General features: G+C 41.2%; 2 protein-coding genes across 3 annotated transcripts; one reads left to right on the forward strand and one right to left on the reverse strand.

Moving 5' to 3' along the window:
• Positions 1–5114: 5114 nt before the first annotated feature.
• LOC131111910 (N-acetyllactosaminide beta-1,3-N-acetylglucosaminyltransferase 2) lies at positions 5115–7093 on the reverse strand. Its single transcript, XM_058064136.2, has 2 exons — positions 6963–7093; positions 5115–6484 (listed from the first exon to the last, which is right to left on the reverse strand). The coding sequence occupies exon 2, from the start codon at positions 6456–6458 to the stop codon at positions 5115–5117; it is 1344 nt and encodes a 447-aa protein (XP_057920119.1). The 5' UTR covers positions 6459–6484; positions 6963–7093.
• A 787-nt stretch (positions 7094–7880) lies between these two features.
• smad2 (SMAD family member 2) lies at positions 7881–22921 on the forward strand. Of its 2 annotated transcripts, XM_058064166.2 has the most exons (11): positions 7881–8036; positions 10748–11249; positions 14879–14968; positions 15174–15367; positions 15490–15624; positions 15829–15903; positions 16013–16066; positions 16154–16366; positions 16595–16732; positions 19113–19257; positions 20003–22921. In XM_058064166.2, the coding sequence occupies exons 2-11, from the start codon at positions 10993–10995 to the stop codon at positions 20124–20126; spliced, it is 1425 nt and encodes a 474-aa protein (XP_057920149.1). In that variant the 5' UTR covers positions 7881–8036; positions 10748–10992; the 3' UTR covers positions 20127–22921. The 2 variants fall into 2 exon arrangements, with proteins under 2 accessions (XP_057920149.1, XP_057920152.1); XM_058064169.2 differs by lacking the exon at positions 14879–14968.
• The last annotated feature ends 1276 nt before the right edge of the window (positions 22922–24197 follow it).

Genomic DNA, 24197 nt, shown 5'->3' on the forward strand with positions numbered 1-24197 from the left:
AACTAATATTGACGTGAAATGTGAGTGTGCATGGTGTGCTACATAAAGACTTGAAATGGTTGTCCTTCATTTGTACTGTTCTTCCATGGGGGTGTCGTGAACATTCATTCATTCATTCATTTTCTACCGCTGATCCTCACGAAGGTCGCGGGGGGGGCTATCCCAGCTGGAGGTACACCCTGGACTGGTCGCCAGCCAATCACAGGACACATATAGACAAACAACCATTCACACTCACATTCATACCTATGGACAATTTGGAGTCGCTAATTAACCTAGCATGTTTTTGGAATGTGGGAGGAAACCGGAATACCCGGATTGCACGAGGAGAACATGCGCACTAACTGCTCGACCGCTGTTCATCTTTCAGTGCTTATTATGTTCATTTTCACTTTCCTGATGATGGCTTTCCTTTTCCTTGTCACACAGGAAAGACATATGAAGAATAAGCAATGCTATTCTTCCCAAAACTTGTATCAACTCCTTTACCAAATGGTGGAAACATGTCTATTTTGATAAATAACCACAAACTACGCCATATGACCTTTTGTTCAGGGAACATGCAAACTCCGCACAGGGTGGAATTGAACTCGGGTCTCCTAGCTGTGAGGCCAGAGCACTAACCACTCGGTTACAATGCGATCCAAATACTGAATGAATCTGAGCACTTTTGGTGTAACTTTCCGTCATCGGTTTGAAAACTTTCAGGACTTCTCGACCACCGTTTTTTCAAGTAGAGCCTTGATCTGGAGAACAGCATAGTGCATTTGTAGCTTTAATCAAAGCAGCTTTGACAGTAGTAAATAACTGAGTGAGCTGGACCACTTTCTCGCAACACGTCCCAATTCCAACAGTGGGTCTCGAACCCACTCTCCTCCATTCCAAGCAGACGGAAACTCTACCACTTTCATCAAGACTCCAATCAGAAGCCCTTACTTTGGAACTCTATGACACTGCTAAGGACGGCGCTACACGACGATGTGTACTTCCTCCACATAGAACTACTGCAGCATTCTTTCACTCACCCTTCACTTTTTTTTCATACCTCATCACCTCGCTTCCCCTCTCCCCCGCCCCTTCTTCTGGCATCCTCTCCTCCGAGTACCCCCCCCCCCCTTCTCTGCATCACTCGTCGCCCCTAACCCTCCTCCCCACATGTCTGTCTGTTCGAAACTGGAGCAACATCTTAATCGAGGCTCACAGACGTGACGGGAATTTCTTAGCAACCCCAGCTCTGCTGCAGCAACACACACACACACTTTCTGCTTGGCAGCCAATTAGCAGCCTGCTCTCCAATGCCAACTGAATGACTGCATGTTGATGAGCTGGCGCCACAATGTGTGTGTGTGTGTGTGTGTGTGTGATGAACGAGTGGCCGTCAGAGACAGTAACACAGATAGAAGGATATTTCTTTTATGTGTTCAGGGGAACGAAGGGGATTATGGTGCATTAAAAACACCTCCATGAGGGACAGACTAAGGCAAGGAAGTGGAGGAGTTTGCTTCCTGAGATTTAAGTGTGTGTGTGTGTGTGTGATGGTGTCCTGGTTCCTTCAATGCGTGTGCATGTGTTTGCTCATAAGCTGCATTACAAGAACAATGGAGATGATTTACATGGAACAGAGCCTTGCTTACTCCTCCTCATCTTCATCCTTCCTCTATTTTTGCTACCTCTTCTTCTTCCCCACCTCACTTCTATCCTGCCTCGACTTTGGGGAGTTCATCCAAAGGTGAACCCTACCTTTAAAAAAAAAGAAAACTCTCTGATATTCTCTTTGTATGTCAAAAATATTGACACCAGTCTTGACATAATATCCCCCAGCAGTGATGCGATGTTGTTTTCCAGCCCGGGTTTCATCATCCAGTCTTTCTTTTTTCAGAGAGAATATGTTGAAACGTAGACTGCGGGTTTAAAATCTGCCTTCTCAGTTGTTGTTGCCCTACTTTTTGACGCAGTCTCTTATTGACTCCATACAGTCTCTGAAATGAAAAAGGAAGCGCAACATCTTTTAATAAAATGAGATATTTAAGGGAATATATTTGATTTCCAGATAAGGTAGATGCCCAAAAATACATCGATTGTGACCATAAAAGTAATAAAATGCTAAAACATCTAAATACGGTAAAGTCTTGTTATATCGATATTCTCGGGAGTCGGAAAAAATATCGATATAACCGGACTATCCATATAGCCGATCCTGCGCCGAACTGCATTAAAAGTGGGCGGATCTTTGATATGGCATGTAATTTTCTCCTTGAGTTCATGGATTGCGTATCTAGCATGCTTTTGTACTACAATACATTTTGTACTACAGTAAATAAAAATAAACTTACGCTGTAGGGATTACCGGTTACCGGGACATAATTCACCCCGGAACATAATTCACCCCGGAACTATCGATAGGGAAGGTGTTGCCACCCGGAGGGGTAGGCGCAAGGGACGGGTGTTTTCCGCTGTGTGTGCTGCACTCTGGTGGTGGAAGTGTGAAAAATAAAGTTGACTGGAAGCAGCCGTTCGCCGTGTTCTTTTTTGGTATTGAAATCCTTAAGCAAAGATTGATTTAAGCTGCTTTTGTATCGATATAAGCAGACCAAATTGGCTGGCGGGAGATGAAAAGGGCATCGTAGTAACCGGATTATCATAATAACCAGGTATCGTACTAACGGAGCTAATTATATCATAAAAGACTAGAAATTTGCCGGGAAATGAAAATAGTATCGTAATAAGTAGTAATTCGTTTTAACCGATATCAATATAACGAGACTTTACTGTATGCATAAGCACTGTACCTAATGAGCTGTATTCAGATTCTATTCATTCATTTTCTATGCCGCTTATCCTCCCTGGGGTCGTGGGAAGGCTGGAGCCACAGGTTTCTTCTAAACTTAAGAAGCCAAAAACGTACCACTTCCACATGGAACGGGAGAGGACGTTTTGACTAATGGCCTCCAAAGGTTGCCGCATTTTCAAAATAGTAATTGCCATAAAATTCAAATGTAAAGTTATGCCCAATTAATATTATTGATTCATAATATTATATTGTATTTTGCTTTTTTATTACTGCTGATTAAGACAAAGTCTGATTGTTTACTCATGAAGCCTAAATTAAATAACAAAATGCATCACAGCGTCAAAAAATATGTGTCATGTATAATAATAACAATGATACGGTAATACAATATGGATGTACTTTTAGGGAAATACTGCTATAGCTGGAATCATTTATGGCTTACGTCAGTTGCAGGAGCGACAGTATTTTGGAAGGTTGAGCAATGTGATGTAAATTATTGTGAAAGGCTGCCATCTTGTGGACAAAAAGTATGACCGCGTCCTCAAAAATACATCACACAAACACCTCTCATATTCCAGCAGTCATCTTAATTACGGTATTTCTTCTAAAGAGACAATACTATAGGAATGGAATGTACATATGCTCATAATAGCCTGGGTACAGCTTGTATCGCAGTACAAAGTAGTGTATTGCCTGCATTTCAGCATGGTGAGGGTGTTGTAGTGTCAGGCTGCATGAGTGCTGCCGCTTGAGGTTCATTGAGTGGAAAAATGAGTCTAACCGGATGAGATTCATCTCTTTATGCTGTTGTGCTGCATTTATCTTTTCAATCTTTTTATCTTTTGAATGTTCTGTGGTATTGTATCATAAATAAAAAACGGGTGTCCCACTTTCAGGGCTATTGCAGGAAATGACCACTAGGTGTCCCTCAATCCCAAATGAATTGAGTGTTCAAATATTGAAATTACGACAAGAAAGTATGATTTTTACCATCTTTAATTTGAATGATAAGGTGTCATCCAATTTACATGGTTAATAAATAATAAATAAATACAAAAATATAATATACATAAAATGAATTGAATAAGGGAATAAATAATCATAAATTATAAATACAAGAATCAACATGAAATAATTTCAATATACACAAATTTTGCACACAATAACTACATATATATAAGCAGCATTTACAGTATGCAATAACTATACACCAAATGAAACATCTACTGTACACAAAAGATATATAAAATACCTGTCTTTGACTATATCCAAAAATGATGAGACCTATTTGTATTATTTGTAGTAATATAAATGGGTCATCGCTTTACATTTAAATCAATGTGAGTTTTTTTATTTTAAGAGTTTTACATACAGTTAACCCTTGATCCAATTGATCACGGTTTTCAAAAATATATCAATTCATAAATCCTGTTGTTTTATGGTTGAATACAGCCCATTAATTCCTGTACACCCCCTACTCAGCTCCCGTTGCACTGGAACACATTTATAGGAATGTTTGTGCCACATAGAAATATGCAGCTTTCCAAATTGTATCATTGCTGTTAATGGTAGAACATGTTATAAGAGTTGACTATTGGTCATGTTAAAACTTAACTTTGAACTCTGTGTTGCTTCCTGTCCCACCCCCCCCCCCCACACACACACACACACACTCAGCTCCCCAAGCACCAGAACAGATTTAAAGCAACAAGCCTTATTTATGTCTTGAATGGGTTTTTTTTTTATCTTATTATGTCTACCATACTCGGTAATACAAGTGTAAAGGTGATTATAGGGGTGTTATTTCATGCCTAGAGGGCTCTAATAATGTTGTAAACTGGTTTTCTATCCTCTAGCTATGAAAATATTTGACTTATAAATCTGGAATCTTACTTTTCAGAAATTTGACAGTCAGGTTTGGAAGCAATTACCAGCAATTAATGAGGGATTATTGTAATTATATTGAAGCTGATTTCCTTTTTCTGGTATTTATGGCTCCTCCTGGATGCCACTGTGTACTCAGCTTCATGAGCCAGCCGGCGTTGTGTCTGACAGACCCTTTGAGGTAGCTCAGATCCCGCCTCAGTTTTGCATAAAGACAGGTATGGTACATCCATCCAACTGCTCATCCTGTTCTTGGATAGTAATGGGATAAATTCCTGTGACCTTTGGTGTTGTGAAGCAACAACACATGCTAACCACTGGAGTACTGTGCTGCTGGTATACATGATTTAATTAATCATGCTGTGGCACTAGAGTTCAACTTTCACGTTTGCATGGCCGCATTCATCCTAATGCGTGCTATTTGACAGGCAAATGAGTCTCAGCAGTGAGCGGGCAGATTGTGCAACTTATGCCACAAAGCTAACATCTCCTTGGGACTCCGTCTGTGAACCAGCAGCACAGACTTGTGAGCGCAGGGATTCCCTCTGTCTGTCTCCGGGAGATCAAATGTTAAAAACCCCGGGTGATGGCTGGGAGAGAGCCCAAGTCTCTGCAAGCACATCCCCAAGTAAACATCATCGATCGGGAAGAGGCGCACTCTCTTGGACACCTCTTTTAATCGTAATGCAAGCGAGAGGGAATACACCACCCCTCCCCCTCCGGCATACGCTGGGTAGGAACCTTTGTAGAATGTTTCTGGGATGTAGTATTTAGTAGATGGATTCCGGTTTGGCATTGCATTACTGATGACATCCCCCACAAATAAATCGATGTGAGTTTCATTCGTGAGAGCTCTCCGCAGTTTGTGCTCCTGCCATTGCTTGTGCAAGTAATCCAGTAGAGCACCAGTTCGAACAAAGACATCATCGTCCCCTTTAAAGATGAACACAGCCGTGGGGCAGTAATGCTGGAGCCAATGCCAGAACAGCAAGTCTTTCAGGGTCAGGTTATAGAAAGTATCTCTGAAATCCCACTGGAGGATGTCGCCGTATTTCTGGTTCTCAAGTTCCAGGAAGTTTTTCAAGTCCGGGTGAGGTCCTGTACTGGAGTCCTGCCTTCCGAGCAGAAACACAGTACGCACAAATCCACCTTTCTTATACGACTCCCCTTTCACCAAACCGCTGCGGCCCCAAGTTTCACGGATGGCTTGCCTGTTTTCAAAGTTCCCCACCTGAGATTTAATGGCCATGAGGAGCATGGGATATGCTGCGCCAGATTTAGTGGTGTTCCTTTTGCACGTGGTGGGCTGATTGATAAGGATCGGATAGCTCCTGCAGTGCATTGACCTGACAAATGCCTTCATTTGTTCGGGCATGTTGTTGACATCATACTGACCAGCTTCTGAACACTTTTGCGACGTACAGTCAGAGAGGCATTCACCTCCAGTTTGACTTGATAGCTTTGCTTTGGGCTTCCTCTGAGTCCCGGTTGCGTTTCCTCGCAGTATGGGATTATGCTGACGGTCCAAGGAGTGCTGCAACTGGTTCCACAATGCACCGTTCTGCAGATGAAGGTTCCAGAAGGGGCTGAGTGGGTGAGAGGCCAAAGCACCAGAGTTTGCGGAAATCCCCGGAGCAATGTAGTGGATGGTTATTTTCGGGGGAGCGTAGGAGATGGTGACAAATATGGTGACCATGATGTAAATCAGAAGGTGGCAAGTCATCATGCAGGGTAGCAAGCACATGCACAGAAGCCTCCCGTTGCACTTGCAGCATTTGCCCATTTCTTGTAGTGAAATCAGACCCACACCTGCACACAAACAGGACACGATAAATAGAATTCTTTACACAAAAAAAAACATAGAAACTCACTTTCCCACCAAGCGTGCCACTATGGGTTCGTAACTAGCACTGTAGTCAACCCTCTGGAGTTTCCATCACCTTGGTGATGGCCCAGTGAGAGTTATTAACTCAGCATCATTCTTACCTACCTGGAACTACATGAACATGGACAGGGCAGACAATATGGGACAATGTTACACAATATTACAATATTTTACATACTACAATAACTAATCCTTCGTCTCCCATTAATGTAAAGTAAATGTATCACATGATCGACTGAGCTTTGTATGCTCATACTGTATTTCTTTCCATAACAATATGAATTTTTGGTCTTTCTATAGTAAAATGCTGAATAGCCGCGTATAAACCAACAAACTGCTTTACGTATTTAAATATATGAATGTAATTAATCAAGGGACTGGTATAAACATGCACATACTTACAAGAAATCAGTAAAGTCGACTGAGATGAAAGACTCAGTGAGCCACAGGATGCTCCTTGTGTTGTGTTTTCTCATACGGCTGGATGGATGTTAAATATATCATTTCCGATCCGGAAGCATCACTGATGTATGATAGCTGCAAAAAAAAAACCCTGCAGAATAAAACAGTCCTGATGCAAAACGAATCTGAGCAACAAGTCCCAGGTGAGCCAGTGGGTGCAGCGCGCATGGGCACATATTGTCTATATTAAGGTAAGTGTCCAACTATACATAGCCTGATTTAAAACTAGGAAGCAGTTTAACTGAGCTGTGATTTATTTGAGGGATTGATTTGCATGCAGGTGCTGCATGGTGAATATATTGTGTTTGCATGATGCCACCAGATTACCTATGAAAATTTTCACTGACATCATTATTCTTCAGCTTTCAAAATATTCCTCCAGATAATGGACCAACATTGGAACCTACAAATTGTACGTAAAACATAACACACAATGTACAGTTGTTATGTTTGACAAAGTTTAGCTACTAATCATTGAATGTATATGCTATCATATCTACACAATGACTCCAAATTGACTGTCAATACATTAATGTATATTGCTGTTTCATAAATATATGTGTGTATATATGCTCGTTATGGATTTATATATATATAAATGAATATATGTATATATATATATACACACACAAAATGTTATCGTAAAATAATAATAATAATCATAACCAAAATCTTTATAATCTGAAGGGCAATTCAGGTATAACTAGTAAACATCACCGACGTATACGTCACAACAATTTGAAACTGACACCCTCTGAAACCAATTGAAAACATACCTACCAACAACTTTCTGCTTGGACGAATTAATCCGACCAATAAAAATACAGCAAAGGCGGAGCATATGAGCTTCTCTTTTTTTGGCGAAGCAATACAAGTTAGGTTGAGCTTTGAATGAGGGGCCATCATCCCGGTGGTTCGGTGGTGGTATATACAGTTTTAATATTAAAATGAAAAGGATGGATTTATTGACGGGTACCTGAGTTACCACCACGCCTTCTTTCACCTTCTCAGTCGGTAAGCATGTCTTAAAACTGTTCAAACCTAACCAGACGTGATTATTTATCGGACAAAGTAGCAAGCTTGCTAGCAGATTTTTTAGCACTCGTTTTTGAAGCCGGAGGGAGGAGGAGAAGATGGAGTATCAGTCATTACGAGACAAAGAAACTTGAATTGGGTTTATTCGCCGAGACTCTGCGAGCGTATGCGAATTTAGCTCGCTTTTAAGCGGTTTCTCAAAGTCCACATCCACGGACTCTGCTTGTTTGTGGCGGCGAGGGTTAGCTTATTCTTCAAACCCTGTGAGTGCTTGTGTGTGTTTGCATTGTGGGTGGTTGCAGGGAAGAAGTAGCCCAAACAGACAGTTTCTCACAAAGAGATTTGACATTTCAGACATAATACAGTTGCTTATCTTGTCCACAAGGCCGCTCCGGTCGCGATTACCATTTTCGAGTTGGCACCGTAGCCGTATCAGCACGTTTTGAGCTTTTTTTTGGTGTTCCGTAGATTAACACTCCCGTGTGCTACTTGCATGGTTTTCCTCACAACACACGGCTTTGTCCCCGAAAGCCATAGTTTTTGTTGCTCGTTATTGTTCGCATAAGGACAGTAATTAATCCACAATGTAAATGTGTGTATTCCCAAGCTGCATGTGAAGGTTTTACTAGTGTCGCTGTATTTTTGTCTACCATCAAAACATTCCTCCAGAAGCAACAATTATTGACGCCGTGAAAGCTTGCTTGAATATTCCCACTAGGGCTGCAAATAATCGAATAAAATGTGAACTAAATTCACACTAACATACGGTTGAATTTGAAAAATCAATTATTAAAAAAAAAAGAGCTGCATTAAAGCTGCCAATTACTCATGCCGCACTGGCAGCATGACGGCCAGGGAGAGCTGGCACCGTTACCCTTGCCCAGGTGATAATTAATGCATGAATGAAGTAGTTTGGAGTGAGTAAGGTGCCATGTTAATGTTAATTCATTTATATAAAACAGGGGTGTCCAAACCCCGCAGCAGTAACAGTAGTAGTAAATCTGATCTGATACAGTTGAGAACCTGTATTTAATTTTTAGTACTGAACACCCTTGGTTAGCATACACCCGGATGAGTGTGTTTCAGTTAGCGCCGCAAAAATATGCCAAAATTTTGCCTCGGTTTGCGTACATTTTCCCCATTAGTGTACAGTATGGCATGCGTCTTGTGAGTCCAACTGTGTTGTTGTTTTTATCGCAAAACACAAGTATTAGATTCCTATTAGCTTGTTAATCCAGGGACACAGGAACTAGAAGTCAGCTCTGTCGCTCATCTATGATGCCATCACTGCGAACACAAACACGGTTTATAGTTTTACAAAAACAGTTTGAAATGTATATAAACAATCTGAAAAGAATATGGTTAGTTTTACCTTCATCGAAGACGTGATTGTTGACACAGAGACGGCGAGAAAAACACCTTCTTGTTTTGCCATGAGTTATTTCTTGAATTCAGTTGTTTCTCTGCTTTTTCTCACCTATCAAAATCCCGGCAGTAGCAACTTTCGGTGCCATTTTGGGTTATTTTGCAGCCGTGATAAAAGCAGAGACTTAAGGTGAGAAACACAGCAACACCGCATTCAAGACATAACTCATGGCAAAACAACAGGAAGGTGGTGTTTTTCTCACTGCCAACATTTATCTCTTCAGTGACAGTAAAAGTAACCCGAAACGCATTGTATTCATCTGTACAAACCACTGTGTGAGTTAATGGCACCAGCATCATTCAAGCAGACATGTCAATCTTGAATTATATGATCAGAGTCTTCCTCTGCCACTTGAGCACTGCTTTAAAGCAAAACAAGGAGTCTAATGGTTTTTTTTGTAGGCTAGTACAAAATACAAAACTGTGTGTTTTGGGGGGGAAATCATTCCAATCTCAGTCCTATGCAAGTAAATTGATGTGCACAGTTATTGCAGAAAGTACAGCCCTCGTTAACGCTACTAAGAATCCAGTGTATTTCATTCAGGAATGGTCTGACTTGCTCTGCCACCCATGTACTACCGGTATTTGTAAGCAGTCCAAGGGTTAAGCCAGTGAAATTAATTCTAAGAAGGAGCTTGGACTTTCAGAGTAACGCTCTAGAGACAGTTATCCCTTCTTTCCTGTCATCAGCGTCCTATTCTCTTTTGGATTTTAAGCCTCATTGATCAAGCTTTTTCTTCTACTAATTTGACACGAGCGTTCTCAAAGCTCCGTTCCTGAGCCTTGCCCTCACTATTTACCTCATCGTGAAAATTGATCTTGAGAGCTGTAGTATAGGGATAGTGTTACATGTGCAGGTCGGAGCGCTTTGTCAACTGCCAGCAAAAAATGGATTTGATCTTTCAACCCGCACCTGTCAAAATTGCTGATAGAGAAATGAAAACAAAGCATTGACGTAAAGCTGTTGAAGGCGGCGTGTTTGACCCTGCACCAGGCCCAAGTGTAATGCAGTCTGACACTGCCCGGCTTTCGGAGGAGAAGGTTAACCCTGGTTTTGATAATAGGATAGGTACACTTGGATAGGATTAGCATATGATTAGCGTAGCGGAGATTTGTCACCTCGGTTAAAATGTCGTAGGTAGAAGCTGACCCAGTAACTGAACCGGGACCTTGTATTGTGGCACGGGGTGTGAAATGTGAGCTTTGTTATCAAAAGTTATGTTTAATTCTCATGTGGGCTCTCTTTGTCCCTTTCTGTTTCTTAGGATTCTTTGGACGTTCTTCCCTTCACTCATTTGCACATTCCAGTATTTTTTTTTATATTTTCTTCAATGCTAATGCCTTAAATTTGACAAAACTTTATATAAAAAAATACACATGTTCTTTATATACACTTATATCTCCTGAAGGATTTCAGACATACAAGCTTCAACCCCCACCCCCTCCGTCTTTCCCTTTACATCAGATTAAGACGCTAACTCAAAACACACGTACACAACGTACAGCGAGCATGTCCTCCATACTACCCTTCACTCCCCCAGTTGTGAAGAGGCTCCTCGGGTGGAAGAAGACTCCGGCAGGGGGTGGAGGAGCCGGAGGTGGGATAGGGGGAGTAGGGGAGCAGAACGGAGGCGGGCAGGAGGAGAAGTGGTGTGAAAAAGCCGTCAAGAGCCTGGTGAAGAAGCTGAAGAAGACGGGACAACTGGATGAGCTGGAGAAAGCAATCAGCACGCAGAACAGCAACACAAAGTGTGTCACCATACCAAGGTGAGATGAGAACACAAACCCGCGGTTTGTCCACCCGCAGACACTGTGAGGGCCAGATGGTATCGTTAAAAAATATTTCATGTTGATGATAGCGCCACATTTGTTTTACTCTACTTCTGCGTCATTGCGAGACGTATGCCTCGCTGTTGCCCCCTGCTGAGTGCAGGAAGTACTGAACTATTCCATTGACCTCTGGAACATAATGACCTGTAACTATCAAAGTTATTAAATTCAACATTGTTTTATTTCAACCAGTGATGTCCAGACACATTTTCCACCATGGGCCACATGCTGAAAAATTTAAGAATACAAAGGACACTTGAATAAGCCAATACATGTAGCCATGGTAATATTTCATAATATTCTGACATTATACGCAAAATATTATTTTTTCCCAAAATTACATATTTATTCTCAGGAATTTACCACTGTTTTTTCCCATAAAAAACAGCCTCTGGTAGCTTTGATTTTAACATCCCTGATTTATTTGTTGTTTAAAGCCTACACCGTTCTGTATCTGTGTCTGTCATGCACGGACATGATTACTGTTACTCAGGATGTGAATAACGCAACGTATAAGGATACAACCTGCTTTCAGGGTTGTGTCTACTCACTTAATTGAACTCATCAATGAACTGACACACCATTTCACCGTAGTCAACCGCATGTCTCCACACCACAACCTCACAGGCTTGCAGGAAAAATAAAAGTTGTGAAACAGAGAAACCACTTCTTTATTCATGTCACATAAATGCGCATTGTAAGAGAGAAGTGAAACTGGTGTGGAGGAAACCAAACCCCAGCTGGCGAAGCCAAGGCTTTAGTTGGAGTGGAGAAAACGTGCAGCATTTGTATGGCATATGCTGTATATTATACTTGCTTGGCCAAAATGCTCACTGTCTGAACTAAATCTCAGGAGGCATACATTGGAACTGGTAAACAATCAGGAATTCCACCAAAATCTCATGGGGGGAAAAAGACAACCTTGAGCACAATTCTATGATTCCAACTTTGCAGGAACAGTTAGACTTTCCTGTTCCAGCATGACGGTACCCCACCGAGCAACACAAGGTTCATAAAAGCATGCTGGGATGAGAACTGGACTTAAAGCTTTAAACAAATTCTCAGATGTGAGCCAGCATCCGCCACCTTTGATCGACTTTCGCATTTCTTGGACAAGCTATGCTATTTTATGGTTTTAGTGCATTTGTGATATTTATGCTTTTTAGACCACCAACTGGGACCCAAAAGTAAATTGCAAAATTTATGTAACTCGTGTCTGATTTCAAGTGAAATATCTGATTTTGTGGTTGTTGTGATATTAAAGTTTAGTTAATGCATTACTTTTAGCCTATGCTTGCAGATGCCATGTCTTCATTTATACTTGAATTTGGCCTGATTACATTTACACACTAAAATGCATTGTGGACATGAAATAATGTGTATTAATGTTTCAATAGATGACAAAAATAGATTGGCTTGGTTTACTTTTTAACACCATCGACCATTAAATATGTAATTTGTCAGCCAACTAACGATGAACCTGCATCCTTAACTGTTGACAGCTTGTAATGACACGGGTCGTTTGTTTTACACTGTGAATTTCAGCAATCTTGCATCATGGGCTAACCGAGCCAAGTCACATGGACAGATGAAACTTTTATCTTGATCAAAACGATGTCAGATGAGCTCCGACTGAAGCATGTGATAGATAATTAGGCTTCTAGCTGAACATAATCTCTCCACTTTTCAGTGTTATCTAGCACATCGAGTACATCATGTATATACTGTAGAGTTGTATGGCATAGGGAAACGGTGAGTATGGTGAATGTTTAATGGTGAGGAAAGCTTTTCCTGCATGAAGCCCCTCGTACTGCGAGAGTGCTACTTTTGGAAGTGGTATGATATACTATATACAGTATGCATCACGGCTGTCAATGAATGTGATCCTATTCACAATGGCTTTAGTTGAAACTGCTACATGGAAATTTTACTATACTCGAACTCCATGTTCACTTACTGTTGGATATTGCCTATGAAATTTGTGACTCATTTCACCTGTGTGTGAACTTTCGTGGGTGATATGTAGTGTAGGGAGGAAGCAGGTGTACATTTCAGTTAGAACTCCAAAATACAATGAAAAGAGTGTGTGAAAGACCACTAGCATGGGTAGGATGAGTACTATTAGCTGTACGTTTTCATGATTTGCATGCAGAAACTGTCTGGATATTTTCCAATGTTTGGATCAGCTACTAAATATAAATATCAACTTCGTTAATGCCAAACACTTTAGCAACTGTTTACAAAACAAGTGCCACAAAGCATACTGGGGGTGTGTTCAGCTTATCAGCATGCCTTTCTGATAAGAAATGAATCAGTCATTTGTGCTGTGTGGAGATACTTTTCTATTACTAGAAAAAAAACAATGATAAACCTAATTGACATTGTTTGTAGTCTATGTGTGTGTGGGTATGTATGTGTGTGTAGGGGTGTTTGTCGGTCATAAACAAGCCATACATAACACTTAAATGTGGTCAAGTCTCGGCACATTTCGAATTGTCATTTGCATTTATGTACATACTCATTTATGTCATTTTTGGTAGTTTCTGTGCAACACAACTTATACCACATAGCTTTTCTTTTTCTAGAAATGATATGCATAAATCATGCACATTGTATCAATTCATGTTCAATCAGGCTTTGTGGGAACTTCTGTGACGTTTAAGCGCTCTGAAAACAAGCACAGTTGTCCCTCGTTTATTGCGGTTAATCGCTTCCAGACCCGAATGAGATAAATTATGTTAATGAGTGGAATATTTTTGTAGTTAGAGCCCAGAAAGCCTGTTTGACTTTCAAAATATGTTTGTTAACATTACTAGAGCCCTGCTACTAGTCATTAACACTACTAGAGCCCTGCCCGGCATAAAATAACTTTTTTCAAACTAATTGAAACTTGTACCTTAAAAAGAAGTATGCACCTAATTTATTGATTAAAAAAGAACTACAGATCCCATGATGCTTAGAGGGGTACAACAGAAAGTAGTGCATTTCTGCAATAGTAGAAGCCAATATGATCTGACAAATCTTAAGTAAGTTTGATCAAGTGTAGAAATACTACACCTTCTGCTTGGATTGTTTGGACCGCGGCAGCTGTTGTAGTCGCGTCTCAGCTCTTACCAGAAGAGTGACACTGGGAACGCAGTGTGTAGTAAGGATTACAAGGTTTATAGTGTCTTTCTGTGTAAGTATCCTTTATGTGGAAACCTGCAGGTTAGATTTATGAGGCCTGTATATGTACAAGAAATTATCTCTTGAAATTTGACGGGCGCACCTTATTCCAAAACTTTCTAATCATTTATTTAACTTTGCCTGATTGCACACATCACCTCACTTTTCAAACCGTGCTCTGTCACATGGTCGCCATCAGTAACAGTGCCTCTTTGGGTCGTTAGAATGGGAGGAGGCAGACTGTTTACATTGTTTGTGATATCATCCTACTTATTTTGAATGCAACATCTCATATTTACTGTCTGTCTTTTATTTTTGTCCTTTTTTGCTCATGTCCTGTATGGTTTTTGTGTCTTTGTGTGTGTGTGTGTGTGTGTGCGTGCGTGCGTGTGTGTCTGTAGCAATTGCTCAGATCTATGGGGTCTAGGCACAGGCCACATGATAGAACAGTGGGACTCTGCAGGCATGTACGGATACCCTGACCACAACAGGTGAATACACTCACACATGTACACAAACATATTATTGCAGCAAAGTGATTCAATGCCACACAGTGTGTAAATGTGTGTACATTACAGTGTGTGTACAGTATAATTAATTACATGATCACAAAGCAGCATGTAATGGTAATGGAGTGTTTGTACCAAAGAGTTCTGTTATACAAACACATTACAAACAAATTCCATATTCTACCAGGTCGCTGGATGGCCGTCTCCAGGTGTCCCACCGTAAGGGCCTGCCGCATGTCATCTACTGTCGCCTGTGGCGATGGCCTGACCTTCACAGCCACCATGAGCTGCGAGCCATCGACAACTGCCAGTACGCCTTCAACCTCAAGAAGGATGAAGTGTGTGTCAACCCATACCATTACCAGAGGGTGGAGACACCGGGTAATGATCTCTTTGAAGTAGATTTGAAATTATGTGTTGCTCACTCATGTCGCTGGGCTGCCATAATCATGGCGGTGATGGTGTTCGAATGACATACAGTATGCCTCTTCCTTTGTCCTCAGTGCTGCCCCCAGTGTTGGTGCCACGCCACACAGAGATTCTGACAGAGCTTCCACCTCTAGATGACTTTACAAATTCAATCCCTGAAAACACCAATTTCCCTGCCGGCATAGATCCTCCTAATAACTACATACCAGGTCTGTATTCATGCAGGATGAAACACTTCAGCCATGTGCAGAAAGTTCAAATGTGATTGATCTGCATTCACTTTAAATGGGATGTTGTTAATTACATAACCAGCCAGCAGAAGCATAGGGTGACAGATTACTGTGATGACATCTTAACAGGAACATGCTTGTTTTCTGCTATGCTCGTGAGCATAATTCATGTTCTGTTTACAGAGACTCCCCCGCCTGGCTACATCAGTGAGGATGGCGAGGCCAGTGACCAGCAGATGAATCAAAGTATGGAATCAGGTAGGCTGGTTTTGTTTTGTCACATCTACATTATGCTGTCCGACATTGACACAGCAGTGTTACACTCAAGGTGTGTTTGAAATATATCTACATTGTTTGTATGTCTAAGGTTCACCAGCGGAACTGTCACCTAACACCTTGTCACCTGTCAGTCACGGTCTGGGTAAGTCTGCTTTCTGTGTTTGGTTCTCTATGGAAAAGCTACTTTTCAAAATAAAATGGATTTATTGAAGCCTTTTTCCCCAACCAGACCTCCAGCCTGTTACCTACAGCGAACCAGCCTTTTGGTGCTCGATAGCCTACTATGAGCTCAACCAGCGAGTCGGAGAAACGTTCCATGCTTCGCAGCCTTCTCTTACCGTGGATGGCTTCACTGATCCCTCCAACTCTGAACGCTTCTGCCTTGGGCTTCTCAGCAACGTCAACAGGAACGCAACTGTTGAGATGACAAGGAGACATATAGGTCAGTGGAATCGGTTTGTGGCACTCGGTTGCCAAGGTAGATTATGTCATTGTCTAATTTGCATAATTAGCTAAGGTGCAAGACTCTGGCCATAATAGAGATTTTCAAAATGAAAGTATGTTAAACACTGGAAATATCTGCTCTGTAAACACACCTACTGTGCATAACCTAAATGCTGAAATGATTTAAGGTATTTTTCTGCTTATATACTTGCAATGCACCCTACAGGTCGTGGAGTCAGGTTGTATTACATTGGAGGTGAGGTTTTTGCCGAGTGCCTCAGCGACAGTGCCATCTTTGTCCAGAGTCCCAACTGCAACCAGCGATACGGATGGCATCCCGCCACAGTCTGCAAGATACCGCCAGGTACGTACTCATGGAGTTTTTTTTTATTAAAAGAGATGTTATTGCACAAAAGTTAGACTTCATATACTAAATATACTGCCATACAGTGAAGAAAATAAGTATTTGAACACCCTGCTATTTTGCTATTTCTCCCACTTAGAAATCATGGAGGGGTCTGAAATTTTCATCGTAGGTGCATGTCCACTGTGAGAGAGATAAACTAAAAAGAAAAATCCAGAAATCACAATGCATGATTTTTTAACAATTTATTTGTGTGATACAGCTGCAAATAAGTATTTGAACACCTGTGTATCATCTAGAATTCTGACCCTGAAAGACCTGTTAGTCTGCCCATTAGAAGTCCACCTGCACTCCATGTATCATCCTGAATCAGATGCACCTGTTTGAGGTCGTTAGCTGCATAAAGACACCTGTCCACCCCATACAATCAGTAAGACTTTAACTTGTAACATGGCGAAGACCAAAGAGCTGTCCAAAGACACCAGAGACAAAATTGTACACCTCCACAAGGCTGGAAAGGGCTACGGAGCAATTACCAAGCAGCTTGGTGAAAAAAGGTCCACTGTTGGAGCTATCATTAGAAAATGGAAGAAGCTAAACATGACGGTCAATCTCAATCGGAGTGGAGCCCCATGCAAGATATCACCTCGTGGGGTCTCAATGATTCTAAGAAAGGTGAGGAATCAGCCCAGAACTACACGACAGGACTTGGTCAATGACCTGAAAAGAGCTGGGACCACCGTTTCCAAGGTTACTGTAGGTAATACACTAAGACGTCATGATGTGAAATCATGCATGGCACGAAAGGTTCCCCTGCTTAAACCAGCACATGTCAAGGCCCGTCTTAAGTTTGCATATGACCATTTGGATGATACAGAGGAGTCATGGGAGAAAGTTTTATGGTCAGATGAGACCAAAATAGAACTTTTTGGTCATAATTCCAATAAGCGTGTTTGGAGGAAGAAGAATGAAGAGTACAATCCGAAGAACACCATCCCTACTGTGAAGCATGGGGGTGGTAGCATCATGCTTTGGGGGTGTTTTTCTGCACATGGGACAGGACGAGTGCACTGCATTAAAGAGAGGATGACTGGGGCCGTGTATTGTGAGATTTTGGGGAACAACCTCCTTCCCTCTGTCAGAGCATTGAAGATGGGTCGTGGCTGGGTCTTCCAACACGACAACGACCCGAAGCACACAGCCAGGAAAACCAAGGAGTGGCTCCGTAAGAAGCATATCAAGGTTCTAGCATGGCCCAGCCAGTCTCCAGACCTGAACCCAATCGAAAATCTTTGGAGGGAGCTCAAACTCCGTGTTTCTCAGCGACAGCCCAGAAACCTGACTGATCTAGAGAAGATCTGTGTGGAGGAGTGGGCCAAGATCCCTCCTGCAGTGTGTGCAAACCTGGTGAAAAACTACAGGAAACGTTTGACCTCTGTAATAGCAAACAAAAGCTACTGTACCAAATATTAACATTCATTTTCTCAGGTGTTCAAATACTTATTTGCAGCTGTATCACACAAATAAATTGTTAAAAAATCATGCATTGTGATTTCTGGATTTTTCTTTTTAGTTTATCTCTCTCACAGTGGACATGCACCTACGATGAAAATTTCAGACCCCTCCATGATTTCTAAGTGGGAGAAATAGCAAAATAGCAGGGTGTTCAAATACTTATTTTCTACAGGGCTGTTGTGTAGCACTGCATTTGATTCCACACTCATTTTATTGTGTTGCTGTCAAACTATTACTAATTTATATTCACTCAATATCTCAAAATGACACTGATGGCAAAATTAGAATAGAAAGACAGTCTAAGTAGCATGTTGTGGCAGCATCTAAGAAGATCAACATGTCATATAGTAATTACTTGCCTTTCTTGATGAGTGACTGAGCAAAACAGTCCTCAAAGAAGAGCAACCAATGCTCTCCACAACGTGACTTGTTTTTCCTCAGCCTCTCACCCACACACGCTGACTAATCTGCATCCATGCAACTTTGAACATTTCATTCTTGGCCAAAGGAGCGGCACGAACAGTGTCATTACTGCAGCGCGCACTTGCGTTGAAGGCAAACACGAGCATCACGTGGAAATGTCCAAGCTGGTGAATAATTGCCATCATGCAACACCCCCGTGTTTCACAGCACATCAGCTTGTCACCATCAACATTTGTTTGGAAACAAACTGTTTTTTTTGTTGTTGTGTGTTTGTCTTTCGAACACAGTACAATAGAAACGCGTCTTCACGACATGTTGTGTTCTTACAATGCATTCATCTGTTTTTTAATGAAGAAAATACATTTGAAACCACACAAATGCTAAAATGTGTTTTTGTCAGTGCACATCAAATTAAGTCTCAGCTCATGTTTTGCATTTCTAGGCTGTAACCTGAAGATTTTTAACAACCAAGAGTTTGCTGCTCTGCTGGCCCAGTCCGTCAATCAGGGGTTCGAGGCGGTCTACCAGCTGACCAGGATGTGCACCATCAGGATGAGCTTTGTCAAAGGCTGGGGTGCCGAGTACAGGTATGTCAATAGTTCTGTTCTTAGACTCAGTAGTATTTCCATGAGACGGTGTAGCGTTCATTATTTCTGAAGTTTATGTCCACATCCAATTTGCTATAAAACATCTACAGCCGAAGTCAATCAATTGTACATCTGGGGTGGTTCTCTCTAACAGTAACATGTAGAACTGTAGACAAGCATTAGGCAACAGCACACACACGTGTATAATCGCTATTATATTCACCTTTTGTTGTGAAACAGCCTGAGATTACAGGGCGTTTGTCTGTCTGTCTGGTCGTCTAACCATCCATCCAGCAAACATCTGTTCTGCCCCTGGCTCGGCTTTTGTGTTAGAGCCTCCCAGCAGCCAGACAGCACTGTCAGTGGGGGTGTATGGGTTCATCCTCATTGGTCGGCCTTAAGCTGCTGTGGAGCCTGTCTGGTTAACCATCAGTGTCCCCGCTGCTCGGGCTAACAGCAGACCGTTTAATCATCTGATCAGGCTTGGGCGATAATTGTTTCTCCTTATTTGCACCAAATGATACACTTCTTTTTATAGCGGGGGCCTCCAACATCCATGTGTCAAGTATGACTCCATAGTTCATTAAAGATCGGATGTTGGGTGGTTGAAATATTGACCTGGGGCTTACAAAAAACTCCACTTCCATCACAGTCTACGAACGTTAACTCATTCGTAACCCGTGGACCAACTATGCACCTCAATGGATCATTAATAGCCATTTTGTACTTCACTCCATCACTCCAGACGCCAGACAGTCACCAGTACACCTTGCTGGATTGAGCTGCATCTCAACGGCCCCCTCCAGTGGTTGGACAAGGTGCTGACCCAAATGGGTTCCCCTTCTGTGCGCTGCTCCAGTATGTCCTAAATGGTGTCGAGCCGCGGCGGAAGACACTTGACATTACACAACATTTGACCAGCATCTTAAAGGATTCCACCATGCAGAACGGACGGGAGTAACATCATTCCAACAAGTAAACCTACACAAGGGACCTCAAGGATGAGAGAAGGAGCAGCGCCGCAGTGGAATGTAAACATCACAGCAAGCCTGATCACCTTTTTGCTTCTGCTGGATCGACCTCAGGCTGACATTCCAATCACCACGGACCTACTAGTTGAAATCACCATGCATTTCCGGCCCCGGAATCCATTCACGTTTTCAGGTATAAAGGACTGGAGGTGCTGAACCAGACACACACACACACACACACACACACGTCAAAGAACTCTTTGGCTGTTTGGGGGACTGAAGTCTATCTCTTTGCTCACCAAGTACACCTTGCCTCCTCACTGCCTCGCTACCACACCACAAGCTGGATCCAGTGTCAAGAGTTTTTCGTTTACACAAGGTTGACTTGTAGTCCAACTGTCACTCTCTGGGTTCACGTTCAACCAAAGTTTTTTATAGTGTTTCTTGGTTTCAGTGACCAAAGTATTGTTCTGTTTATTCTCTCTTCTCTGTCCACTGTTGCCGTGAATGAATAACACACCACAACCTGTCTTCGTATACACTTGCAACATCTCGGTATTGACTCTGCTGCAGTTTCAGTGGGTTGGGACTGTCTCTTGCTTCCTTAAGAGTCCATTACATTATCTTCTGTATATCAAGGACTTGACTACGTGCAGGATGAGGACTGTAGCGTCCCACTGTCGCCCCCTGCTGTCAGTACGCTTCCCCCGATTATGCCTGAACTGATGCATGGCTCCCCCCTCGCTCAATTCATCAATAATATATTGATAAGACTCCTACAATGTGGGATTAAAAAAATGGCCTCTATATTATAATTGCACTGCCCCAAATTATGCATCCTTATTGCTTTCAAGAAAGTTGCCTTTGATGTAAAGAAACAGCAAGAAATGCTTTGAAATTGTACATATAGGAATGTGGGAAAGCCCCCATAGAAGTGTATTTTTGGAATATTCACTATCGATTTTCGATCTCATCGTGTTATGATATGAATTGGCTTATTATGGGGCATCTCTTGAAATTTCGAGTGTTCAAAGCAATTGAGAGTCCACAGTTTTCCAATTCAAATGTATTTAAGCTTTAAGTATTAAACCAAGCAATTATACTGCACAGTTATTTGAGGTTTTCAGCTTTGTTTTTGCATATTGATGATTTTTTTTTAAACAAAACTATATATAAATGTATATCAAAATGACAAATTATTCACTGCTTCCTCCTTCGCCCCCTGAGATGATTATAGCGTGAAAAGTATGTAACATAGGATGTAAAATTGTCAAACGGCCAGGTATTCACATAATCAGTGAAATAATCCTTGTCCAGAAACGAGGTGTGGAATGGCTTTATTATGAAATGAAATGAATTGAGAATATATAAGATATGATACCCCTTGATAAAAGGCAGTGACTCAGATCATTACGAATTGCAAAAGTGATTATGTTGTCCCAAAGACTAAATGCATTGTTTGTACACTGACCACAACATTATGACTACCGATTTCTAGTTCTCACCTGTCCCCAGTGATCTAATATTTAAGATTTTAAGGTTTTATTTTCAGCTTGGGCAATGCAGAATGACGTCATCACCGCAGTTGCTATTCTTTGCCTTCTACAACATTGGAAGCACGCAACATTTAAATGTGGAGCTCTGCAGCTGTATGTACGAGTGTGTTTACATGCATGGATATACCCCCCCAACTTATTTATGTCCCCCGACTTGGAGTACATAATAGGCTAGCTGGCGGGACCTGTAAATATGGCAGATGTCAGTCACTACGTCACATTCCAGATTTTACACCAAATCAGATGGTGACACATTCCTTGTGCATGTAAACACATTTGTCGTGACAGCTCGTCAAACAGGTTGATGCACATCCACATTCGGACCAAGCTGAATGACTTTTATTCCTTTATGGATCCTGATCCTGCAGGGTGGCCTTTTCCCATTGTTTTTTCTGATCCTGCGGAATCATGCTCACTTGTACATAAACTAAACTAGCCCATGGCAGTTGTGTTTATCTCTGTGTATCTACATGTCTTTTTATTTTCTTTTTACTTAGTAGGGAATACTTTTGACTGGACTATTTTCAATGCCAAGGTCAGTACATGGTAAAAAAAAACAAAAAACAGAAGGTTGTAGTTTCCTTAAGGTTGTTGTATCAGTGACACATACAGTGTTTGTTCTATGCATTGACATCAGATTGTTCAGAGTGTATTTTCAGTACATACAGTAGGTGTTTCCCTTAGAAGATTACAGTTGTGTGCATATTGCCAGGTTCCAGCAAGCCTTTGTGTACTTTTTTTTTCTTCTTTAAACGAGTGCCACCTTGTTCTCTAGTTGGCTTTTTCACTTTCTGAGAAGTTTGCAAAGAGCGAATGCACCTCGATACATTCTTGACAAATCACCTGTTGTGTTTTTTGTTTCTTCTGTGAAGGACAAGTGTGGATTCCCGAAAAAAAAAAAATCCAAACCTACTTCAGGGGAAAGTTGCTTCACGTCACTTGTAGTGTTTTTGTATAGTTATTCTTTTACCTTTCTTTGTATGCCTTTTTTTTCTTGCTTCCCACAACGCATATCCCATCGGGACAATAAGCTGGTAAGGGTTTCTGTCTTCAAGCGCTGATCTTCATATGTGTTCCAATTACGAACGAGCAACTTCTGACTGTACACTAATAAAGCTGTTATGATTCAATCCAGAATGGTGTCCTTTTGCCCTTTTTGTGTCTTTGTTGTGTTGATATGGGAATCAATATTAATAAATTGGATATTTTCGGGGGTTAAGAGCATTGAAAACCTGTTTGACTTTCTAAATATGGGTTTTTAATATTGCTAGAGCCCCGTAGACATGAAATAACACCCCTATAATCACTTTTATGCTCTATTCTTTGTTTACATCATGTTGCACAGGCTGTGGGATGACTGCAGGGACAAAAGACTGACACCGCTAGCATCACAAGCTAACTAATTAGCCTCTCATATGTACTTATTCTAAAATTAAAGTGTTTGACACTGAGTGGCGAAGAAGGACAAAGAAGCCAAAAACCTGCCTACCACTTCCACACAGAATGAGAGGAGAGGCTTCTCTTTGGTATCATTAAAAAAATTATACATGTAAAATAATGAGGTTTTTATAGTATCATGTACAATAGGAGACCTTCAATAAAACATTTTCATTAAACAACATTTTAAATGTTTAATCATAACCTTTCCTGATCATCATTGATTGGCTGGGGAAAATCGCATAGTTCCACTAGCTGATGACTTGTGGGGGTTATTATCAATACTTGATGTGTTTTTTATATGATTAAAGTTTGGCTTTAACTAATAATTAAAATGCAAATGAAAATAGTAGATGAAGTCATACTACTAATTGATTGATTAATGAACTAAAAAGCGTGTTGTGATATATTCTATAGACGTTTATTTTGACATGTTCGTACCGGAAGTGGGTAAGTGAAGCGGAAAAGGCGGGGCTAAAGCCCCACTTTGACAGATAGCCACTTAACAAGTGAAACGAGCAGGCCTTTTAAATTAAGAAGTTAAAGTTAAAATAATGTTTTAAGTTGGCTTTTGGGGGGCTCCGAGAAAAAGGCAAACACTTCTCTGAAGGACAATGTCTTATTTTTTGGAAGTCTCCTAACAACCGCCATTGACGAGGCAAGCACAATTAGCATTAACAATTAGCAATTGGCACTGCTGGCTATCTTGACACATTCGAACATGAACCAACGTGAATGAAAGCTATATTTAATATAACTTGTTTTATGTCAATTATTATAAAGTATTGAGTTAGTTTATTTCGAAAAACTCAAAACCCAATCTGATGTCCCCTGTGTTACAAATCTCAGTCCAACTCTTTTCAACACCACAATATGAAATATGGCGTTTTAGTTAAACTCGTAGTTTGTAGCATTTATTATGTGTTAGTAATTGATGTTTTGTTGTTTTCTAAGGAAACCATTTAAAGAATTTGGC

Source organism: Doryrhamphus excisus, linkage group LG10, assembly GCF_037039965.1.
Source record: "Doryrhamphus excisus strain RoL-2023G ecotype Guam linkage group LG10, RoL_Dexc_Guam_v1.1, whole genome shotgun sequence".
Taxonomy (NCBI): domain Eukaryota; kingdom Metazoa; phylum Chordata; class Actinopteri; order Syngnathiformes; family Syngnathidae; genus Doryrhamphus; species Doryrhamphus excisus.

Bases quoted from the DNA above. Each gene is read 5' to 3' on its own strand.
- LOC131111910 (XM_058064136.2), bottom strand. From the start codon at position 6,458: ATGGGCAAATGCTGCAAGTGCAACGGGAGGCTTCTGTGCATGTGCTTG.
- smad2 (XM_058064166.2), top strand. From the start codon at position 10,993: ATGTCCTCCATACTACCCTTCACTCCCCCAGTTGTGAAGAGGCTCCTC. The intron at 11,250-14,878 runs GTGAGATGAGAA...GTGTGTCTGTAG, and splicing joins AAGTGTGTCACCATACCAAG to CAATTGCTCAGATCTATGGG. The intron at 15,904-16,012 runs GTAGGCTGGTTT...TGTATGTCTAAG, and splicing joins GAATCAAAGTATGGAATCAG to GTTCACCAGCGGAACTGTCA.